Below are 9,850 nucleotides of genomic sequence, written 5' to 3'. Positions count from 1 at the left end.
TTGTTGAAAGTATAATTCAATGCATTAATCGTTTTTTTAATCTATACTTTACAATGTAACTAAAATTTAGAAGCTTACAATTAATTTAGGAGGTTACTAAAATGTTTTCTTGAGGACGGGCATATGCTGAAGGACTGTTGTGAAGCTGGCTGTACAAGTAGTAAGTGACAACCTGTGTGACACAAAAGGTCAGACGCATTCCAAACACTATTTATACACTACAGAAACAGTGCTCGAGTTTTATGAAGTATAAAAAATTTTTTTTTTACTACAAATATATTTAAGTGATTATGACCAATTTATTTTTGCCCCAGTTTTTCAAATTAACAATTATTTAATGGGTAAGTCAAGATTGTAAGCTTGCGAGCAGTGCTCTCTCCACCTAATGTCTTAGTCTGTCACTTCTAGTCTTGTCATACCCCTTGAATATTTGTATTGTATGAAGTGCTGCGTAAATTGTTGGCGCTATATGAATAAAAGATAATAATAATAAGTCTTTCATAAGAATTCTATTTTTGGTTAAAAAAAGCCTCCAATATTAAACTGTACAAATATGACTCCTAAATCTTGAGGAAACAAGTTAAAGGATCAATATTTTATAATAATATGACTGTTGTTACTGTTATTGATATGTTCATTTTTTTTTACCTACCTGGAAAACATGTACATTTAAAAAAAAAAGCCTCTAGATACATAAATAGCAATAAATACGATTACTTTTAAAGCATACAGCAAGCTTATATTATAGCCACACAATTGTATTGCAAAGATAATTATTGGGGAAATAGCATGCATCATATGTAAATTGATAATACAAAATGAAATAAAAATAGCCTATCTGTATATTTATTGAGGGTACAAATGTGCCATATTCATTTAGTTACTAGTGGTTTATCTGAAGGGTGAAATGTGCAACGACGGGTAGAAAAACGATGAAAGGGACAGAGCATATGTGGACTTTGAGATGGTTTCTTTCTGCCTTTCATGTTACCTCTTATAAAAGAGTTCTTTTTTGCATATGCCACATCTGCATAATGAAAACTCAGCCCTGAATAAGGTAATGTTGGCACCATAGGAAGAGCTAGGTGAATGCAGTATTCTTCATAAATATAACGATGGGTACATCAGCTGTCTTGGAAGGTCTCATTGGTACTTTGGCTAATGAAATACATATGTTGTGTATAGTTGTGTAACTATACATATAGTTTTGTATAATGAATGATGGCAACATGCTAATCATTCATCTAGGTTTTTAACCTTTAGTAAAGCACTTAACGTTTTGACCTATATTTCATCTCAGTAAGCATTAGAGATTGTGTACCCTATTATTCCGCACATCTAATTGAAAATATATTTTAAACAATATTTAGAAATTGTTCTTAAACTAATGAAATATTTGAATTAGATTGTTGTTCTGTATAGTTACATGTAATTGAAGACCATGAATGTCATTTGATGTAACGATCTACTATAACAGCTCCCAAACAAACCAAATTATAAATTCTATGTAAAATTTCCCACTGAATTTTGCACTCTACAAACTACCATTAAGATTTGTATACATTTTTCTTACTGCTAATCATCATAATCATAAGCTAACATATAAATGACTTTCCACCTACCATGCCTTAGGCGAGGGATGCCATCATCTATATTACAAGAACTGCCAATAATTATATCTTATAAAGCAATAATAATACATTTTAATAGTATTTCCATTTGAGCATTAAGTTGGGATACTCTATGGGTGGGCAAGTTATTTTATATTTTCTATTTAAAATCGGTGCCAACCTACTATTATTTCAATGCAGCAAAACATTCCTGTTTACAAGCTAAGTTCACAGTTTTCGTTAGGATAAGTGCCACCTTCACATTAAGTGTAAACTTTGTTGATATGGCTTGACATGATAGAACTTGAGGTGCTTGGTTTTGGAAAAAAAATAAAGTGATATATTTCACTCATATTAAATCTAAATGTTTCAAAATAATCACATTTCTACCTTAAAAAGAAAAGAACATTATGTATAATTATTTGCTCGCTTATTATACTGACTAATCTACACTTACTAAACATCAACGTTTTTGAACCTCATGCTACTAGCTTTTGATAGAAAAGAAAATGATATTTTGCATCACACAAGAGCAAAAAACAGGTGCCCAATTGGAGTGTGAAGAATCCTAAAAGTATATGTACTGTGCAAACATGACAGCAACATGCTTGCGTCGTCAGTGGGAACCAGGTTAACACATACATGTTCTTCCAATGGAAAACAAGATGTGCAACTTTTCCCACATTCAAATGACCTTGTCAAGTTTTAAACAAGCATTCAATAACAAGAAACACTATTCTAGATTCAATTGCCAGAGATAAATCTATCACACGTATTCAAAAACAGCGCTTGCATAGAGTGCAAGCAAAAAATTGAGATGAAAAACAGTTTATCCCCTTTTATGAACCTAGGTAAAGAATCTAGCTAAAGTTATAAAATTCAATACATTACATGTTTAAAGTTGGAGTTAATAAAATACATAAACAGGCAAACATGTTAAAATAATATAACTACGTTCCAGTAATCAGACCTCAAGCTTATACTGAAGCTTTCTGCTCCAGCTGTCTATTTTCCTATGATATGATATCCTTGTGCATAGTGTAACACTTGCCTTGTCTTGTCCGATCATACACAACCAAATGTGTTCTGTCCACCCTAACCTGTATCTTATGTCACCACCTTCATTATTTCTTACATGTGTCTTCCTTAGAAACATACAATTGCATTATAACATATGCCAGTTGGAATAAATCCTCTGTCCCATTGCACACGAACATGACTTGCAATCAATTACGTCAACATTCATTAAAACAAACTATACAGTAAGATACTGTGATTGATCTAGTGAAAGCAATCTTCCTTTCCCATAGCTTCTTCAAAACAAAATACTCGCTGTGTCATTTGACTTCACTGCAAAAGTAGAATTGTAAAATGCACATATTATCATACTGAAACAAAACAACTTTCTATTTTGCTGAAGGTTTAGTTCTTTAACCTAGATCTTGTCATTTGTAAATAAAATATAACTAAAATATGATCAGCAACTGACAGAAATAACTGGTGCGGCAGCTGTTACATTACAGATAATGTAACCAGAAGGTAGATGTGTTTTATTAAAATATGACATTTAAAAATGTGTACTTTAACATTTTATCCATATACCCAATGTATTCCTGGTAAAGAACGATGACTTGTTTTCATAGTGAAGTCCATGAACTAAATAAAGCTACTGTGTTTATGTCTCCCGTTATGTTAAATCCAACATAACAGTGTTATTTTGCATATTCGGTTCCAATTAAGGGAGCACAGCTATGAAAACTCAGTGTAAAGCAGGACTTACCTTCTTCTGCATGAGCAGCTTTAGGAAGCTTCAAAGTATCGTGCTCTGCAAGAAATTATAATATCTATATGTTAATTATATATTTATGTTTTGGGGAACAGTAAGAAATATTTTCTGTCATCCTAATTTAGGTGCAGCTAAACACCTACACTAATTATTGGATTTAGGTGTTTCAGCCACAACCATTGCTATCAGTTGTATAAAATCAAGCACCTAGACATGCCATCTCCATAGAGAAACACTGGTAGAACAGCTGCACAGAAGCCAAAAGGTTACTGTATGTGATGCCAATCATTGGCTGGAGTGGTGTAAAGTGTTCTCTGGTGTGATGCTTACAGAATGCTTAGTGCCTACTGTAAAGTTTGGTGGGATGGTCTGTCTTTCAGGGTCTGTGCTAGGGCTCTTAGTTCTAGGTAATGTTAATGAATGTATTTTCCCAGGCACCTGGAACCTTATTTACTGTGTAACCAATACATCTACAGTCTATTTTCCATTGTTCATTGGTTTGGAATATGTTACTGATGAACAAACATCAACCAATAACATAACTAATAAAACAACTTGTAGTCTTGCATTTTCATTTATGATTTTCCTAGTAAAAAAAAATTCTTCTTAAGCCTTAGGGATTGGCTTTCTTCCCAATGCTTTTTAATTAAGTTGCAATTGAGGCAGCACAGATGATGGCTTTGAAATGGGGAAATTCATTCATGTAATGAACTAATCTATTTAATGTACATATACAGATGAAGAAACAAACACATATTTTGCCCCAGGCTTTTGGAATTGCTATATCACCGATATTTTATATTCAAACTACACACATAGCTTTGTTTAACCTTGCCCTTCCTGGAATGAAAAGACAATGTAACTTTTAGGCAATGATTAAAGTAGGTATAATTCATGCACCTACACTTCTATACACAAAAAATGTACAGTATGTTTTGTGGTAGAGCCATGGGCAGAGGGCAATTCTATTAACAGTATTGACCCTTTAAGTACATTATAAAATAATTTAAAGTAAAGCTTGCTCCTTCTTTGAGGACTTCAAAAGTTTCTTCCTAACTATTTTTGAAATTGTCAGCTACAAGGGTTCCCAATCAAACAAGGACACATACATGCCTTATCTGCATGCACTGAAGTGCCCAATGATGCTCTGCTATAGTTCTGCAACATTCCCCCTAAAATATGACCACTTAGTTTAAATACGGTAGGGGCATAACATGAACACTATAGTCTAGGCATTCAGGTTACATAAAAGCTCATATGGGAAGAGATAGTAATTACAGACAGATATTCAATTTTTTCAGTAAAAATTGTAATTGCACCAAAAAACTCAAATCACATTTCCCTATATACGTTCCATATATATATATATATGACCATACAGTTATTCAATATAACTGAAGTGGATAAGGTTTGTTATCACTAACATGAACTTCAAGTGATTGCTCTAATTCTAGCTAATTGCATTCAGACTGAACCTAACACAAAGGCACTCTAGGTCCCAGGCAGGTTCTTAGGATGATAAGGCGGTAGAGGGTGCAATGACATATTTCCGAATCTACCTTCAAGCAGCTGAATATACTGGCCTAGCAAGCAGGTCTGGATGTCATTGTTACTGGGTGCTGACTCCCCAGACATCATTACTCAATGAGCTAGCTGGGGAGATCAGAGACCTTACCTTGTAGCAGCCCCATTTATAGTACATATAGTAGGTCTGTGCATAATCAGTAAAGCAGCCATAGCACCCCAGGCAGACTATGATGTCATGACACAGAGAACACATGGTGAAAGAAAGAATAGTCTACGTTAGAAGTATGCCTTGGGAGTGTGATTCGGAACTGCCCTTGGTCAGCCACACATCCATACAAAACTGCATGCAACTTTTTCTTGCCCAGCTGAAATATATATTTACCATGCTTTATTGGTGTGGCAGTCTTTTCTGGCAAGTGGATGTTCTGTTCTAAAATAAAAAATAAAAACTTGAACATGGTATGCCATGTATGTTTTAAACAGTCCCATGCTTTGCATATCTCTTTCATGGTAAAAAACGGAATGCAGCAAATAACAGATGTGAAAAGCAGACTAAATAGCATTACATATTATGTGCCAAAAAAAAGATGTCATAGCCTTTTTTTCGGCTGTGATAACAGATCATCTGCAAAGCTTGACGCATTGCTGAGAAATAGAACAAAAAGCACAAAACTGTAAGATCAGTTCATTATACACAGTTGGCATGTTGTGATGCAGGAGCGCCAGCATGCTTTTCATTATCTTTTTTGTACGTAAAGCTACAAGCAGAAGCTGGTAAATATTTTTTTTGTCCCAGTCATCAATAGATGATTTTGTTCAATACTACAGTATCACACGGTTGTTTTTGTTGAAAGCATATCTAAAAAACAGAAACATAGCATTCCTGTTTGCCACAGTAAGTTGTGTGAACAGCAGAGATGCCCTGGCTTTTGAGACGACACAACATACTTTTTATTGCTTGAAATTTGGCTGTAAAGAAAATAGGAGACAGAGAATGAATAAAAATATATTATTATGAATAAATTGGAAACTATCCATATGTATTAGACAAATGAGGAATCATTGAATACTATTAAAATTTGTTTTCATTAATAAAAGTAAAAATAACAAGTATGTTCGCTTTTGCAACTCTTTTGTCATGACAATGCAAACATGAGAAATAGAACAATTAATTTTATTTCCCTCAGCTTCAATTCATCACATGGAAGCCATGTGGAAGCTATGATTGTAGCATTAGCTATGCCCAGACCTCAATAGATCTAACAGTTCAATGAGCCAGTTAGCAGACACCATCTGATTCCCCTTACCATGATCCCTACTGACCATAAAAGTGAAAGGGTGGTGTAGCTCAGTGGGACAGTGCCTGAAAACCGGCCCCTTACAACATGTAATTGGGAGGTAATACCATGAAGTTAATTGACAAGGAGGAAGCATATTTAGAATTGTCTAGGCCATAGAACCCCTAGGCCTGTTTGTCTAATCCTGTCTGGGTGTAATAATGTATAATTGTGTGTGAGCATGAATGTGTATGTGAAAGTTTGAGCATGAATGAGCATGTGTTTGTGTGTTAGCATGGATATGCATGTGAAAGTGTATGTGAGCATGAATGTGTATATGTGTGTGAGCATGAATGTGTAAGTGTGTGAGCGTGCATGTGTATATGTTAGTGTATGAGGGAGTATGTAACTTGAGTGTGTGTACATATGTTTACCTGTCTTTGGCTGTGAGGACTCTTTCCCATGTTTTTTCAGTATTTCCTCTAAAGACAAAGAAGCACTATTTATAATTCTAATGCTGAGATAAATGTTAAACTCTCATTAACAATTAACATTTGAAACAACATATCAAACATTTCCTTTCTCATCTGACACAAAGTTATGTGACCAAGTCCAGATTTTATTCCAAAAAGCAGGCCTGGACTCAATATAGGGATCTAATAATCAGAGGGCAGCTCAGCTTAAGCCTATTTTCAGTTCTAGACAGCATTAAATCACCTGTAGGCTAGTGAGCTTTAAATGGCCTGGACATTTTCGGCCCTATGTGTTCATCATATTGAAAACGAGCATAATTACTGCTTGCTACATTTATCCTGTACCCACTGACTAGTTTATTATTTTTATTTTTTTGCAAATAAGTGTACCTTTTGCTGGTTCCTTTTCTTGTCCCTTCACTGGTGTAGCTGAGAAGCAAAATATCTATATTTTAGAAATTCATAGTGATACAGCAAAATAATAATTGAGGCCTACTAGATATTTGTTTAGAAAACCTCTTCATGAAGACCATATAGTCTTTTTAAATATGTAACCATGTACCCTGAAGGTTGCCTTTAATTTACACTGTACAAAAACTAGCAATAAAACTGGCTGTAATTTATGAAATATGTATCCCCAAAAAATTATCTCTTGGTCCAAGTCTGGGGGAAAAATACTGTGTTTATCAGTCTGGACAAATATCAAGTACAGTCGTTTGAAAAAGAGTACACCCTCTTTGAATTCTATGGATTTACACATCAGAACAACAAAAACAAGGTAAATACAACCTTAGATGAACACATGACATATTACACCATGTCATAATTTATTCAATAAAAACAAGTACACCTCATGATTTCATAGCTTGTAGAACCACATTTAGCTTGAAGTAATCTTTTTCTGTATTACTTTCTAACATCTCACATTTTTGTGGAGGAATTTGCTTCAGTTCATTGCAGTTTGCGGGCATTTATGCATAGCTCTCTTAAGATCCCGTCAAACCATTTCAATCGGGTTGAGGCCTTGACTTTGACTGGGCCATAGGAACACCTTGATTCTTTTCTTTTTCAACCATTCTGTTATAGATTTTCTGGTGTGCTTGGGATTGTTGTCCTGTTGCATAACCCAATTTCAGCCAAGCTTTAGTTTTTGGATCAATGCCCTCACATTTGACTCTAGAATGCTTTGGTATACAGAGAAGTTCATGGTCGACTCAATGACTGCAAGTCATGACAGAAGTCTTGTGGTTTGTTCAGATGCAAACCTAAACCGTGCTGCCATGGTTTTTTTTTTGTAGAGAGAAGAATCTCCCTTCCAAACAAACCATACTTGTTAAGCCTTTTCCTAATTGTACTGCCATGGACTTTAACATTTAACATGCTAACTGAGGCCCGTAGAGTCTGGGATGTAACTCTTGGGTTTTTGCCAATTTCTCTGAACATTGCATGATCTGACCTTGGGGTGAATTTGCTGAGATGTCCAATCCTGGTAAGATTGGCAACTGCCTTAAATGTTTTCCACTTTTGAATGTAAGCTGACTGTGGAATGATGGACTTTACATTGTTTGAAAACGACCTTATAACCATTATCAGATTGATGGGCAGCAACAATTGCTTCTCTACGATCATTGCTGAAAGCTTTCCTCCTTGGCATTGTATTAACACACAACTGAATACTCCAGACCAGCAAACTTTCAATACTTCAGCTTTTATTGAGGTAGTCACACTTGCTGATGAAGGGCATTTGATTAGCAGCACCTGTCTGCTACTTAGCATCTTAATTCCTATGGAAGCAGTAAGGGTGTACTTAATTTGTCACACATGGCTTCTCCATTTTGGCTTTATATTTGTTGAATAAGTCATGACACGGTGTAATATGTTATGTGTTGTTGTTCATTTAGGTTGTACTTATCTAGTTTTTTGACCTGCTAAAGAACAGATGTAAATCCATAGAATTGAAAGAGGGTTACTTTCTTTTTCACACAACTGTAGGTGGCAGACTAGGTAATGATTTATTTTTTTGTCCAACTGTCCAAAACATTTTAAGTGTCCATCGTCCAATGTAATTTCTCAATTTATCCCCAGGTACTTTGATTTGCCCATTAAAATGAAATGACAGTCTGACACTTAATACCAGAAAACTACATCCCAGTATTTAAGCAAACACCCTTAAATATTGTTTAAATGTATCTTAAAAAATAAATTAGTTTCTTGATAATGAGTTCATGCCAAGATTTCCTATGGTTGTTTATGTTAATGGGACTGTATAGTAATATATTCATATATTCTGGCATATTTACTGGAGGGTGAATGGAGAATTACTGTAGACATATGCTCCGAATTCTGCTTGCAGCTGTCATGTGCAGTGCAATCTGTGTATGAGGACAGACATATTCCTTATGTTATGCACACTATTCAAGTTACTTTATTTTTCTAACAACAATTTTTTCTAATAACAATATTGGGTTGGTCAAAATCAAATAAAAGACATCTCTATGATGTCTTAATAATAAAATGTATACAGTATGTCACAGACACTTATTTTGCTGGTTACCTTGCAAATTGAGTTTAGAAGTACATAGTGGCCAAAACATGAATAACTAATTACTAACTACCGTATTTGCTCGATTATAAGACGACCCCGATTATAAGACGACCCCCCAAAATCAAAATATTAATTTAGGAAAAAAACAAAAAGCCTGAATATAAGACGACCCTATAGGAAAAAAAGTTTTACCAGTAAATATTAATTCATGTAAATATATTTTTTAAATTTCCTTTTATTTGCCAACCTGCCCCCCCCAGTTATGCCACTCTGCCCCCAGAAATGCTTTATACCCCCCTATTTGCCACTCTGCCCCATGATATGCCTTATACCCCTATATGCCACTCTGGCACTCTGGCATATAGGGGGTTAAAAGGCATATCATGGGGCTGAGTGGCATATAGGGGGTTAAAATGCATTTCTGGAGGTATATATGCATATCATGGGGCTGAGTGGCATATAGGGGGTTAAAATGCATTTCTGGAGGTCCAGAAATGCATTTTAACCCCCTATATGCCACTCAGCCCCATGATATGCCTTTTAACCCAGCATGTACTGGCTGCCTTGGCTTGATAGGAGTGTGATTGCTGCTAACAGCAATCACACTCCTATCAAGCCAAGGCAGCCAGTAC

The 9,850-nt window shown here is 35.1% G+C and overlaps 1 protein-coding gene across 1 annotated transcript in view; it reads right to left on the bottom strand.

Annotated features, from left to right (window-relative positions):
- Nucleotides 1–2,631: 2,631 nt before the first annotated feature.
- Nucleotides 2,632–9,850, bottom strand: part of TRDN (triadin) — a 184,000-nt gene continuing 176,781 nt past the window's right edge. Inside the window, exons 60-65 of the mRNA XM_053459015.1 lie at nucleotides 7,064–7,102; nucleotides 6,635–6,682; nucleotides 5,872–5,892; nucleotides 5,306–5,353; nucleotides 3,391–3,435; nucleotides 2,632–2,960 (exon numbers count right to left, since the gene is read on the bottom strand). Of these exons, the coding sequence (XP_053314990.1) occupies nucleotides 2,926–2,960; nucleotides 3,391–3,435; nucleotides 5,306–5,353; nucleotides 5,872–5,892; nucleotides 6,635–6,682; nucleotides 7,064–7,102 (236 nt within the window). The 3' untranslated portion in view covers nucleotides 2,632–2,925. The remainder of the gene's footprint in view (nucleotides 2,961–3,390; nucleotides 3,436–5,305; nucleotides 5,354–5,871; nucleotides 5,893–6,634; nucleotides 6,683–7,063; nucleotides 7,103–9,850) is intronic.

This window comes from Spea bombifrons, chromosome 3 (genome assembly GCF_027358695.1).
Source record: "Spea bombifrons isolate aSpeBom1 chromosome 3, aSpeBom1.2.pri, whole genome shotgun sequence".
In the NCBI taxonomy this organism is placed as follows: domain Eukaryota; kingdom Metazoa; phylum Chordata; class Amphibia; order Anura; family Pelobatidae; genus Spea; species Spea bombifrons.
This window is presented reverse-complemented; position numbering and strand designations above follow the sequence as displayed.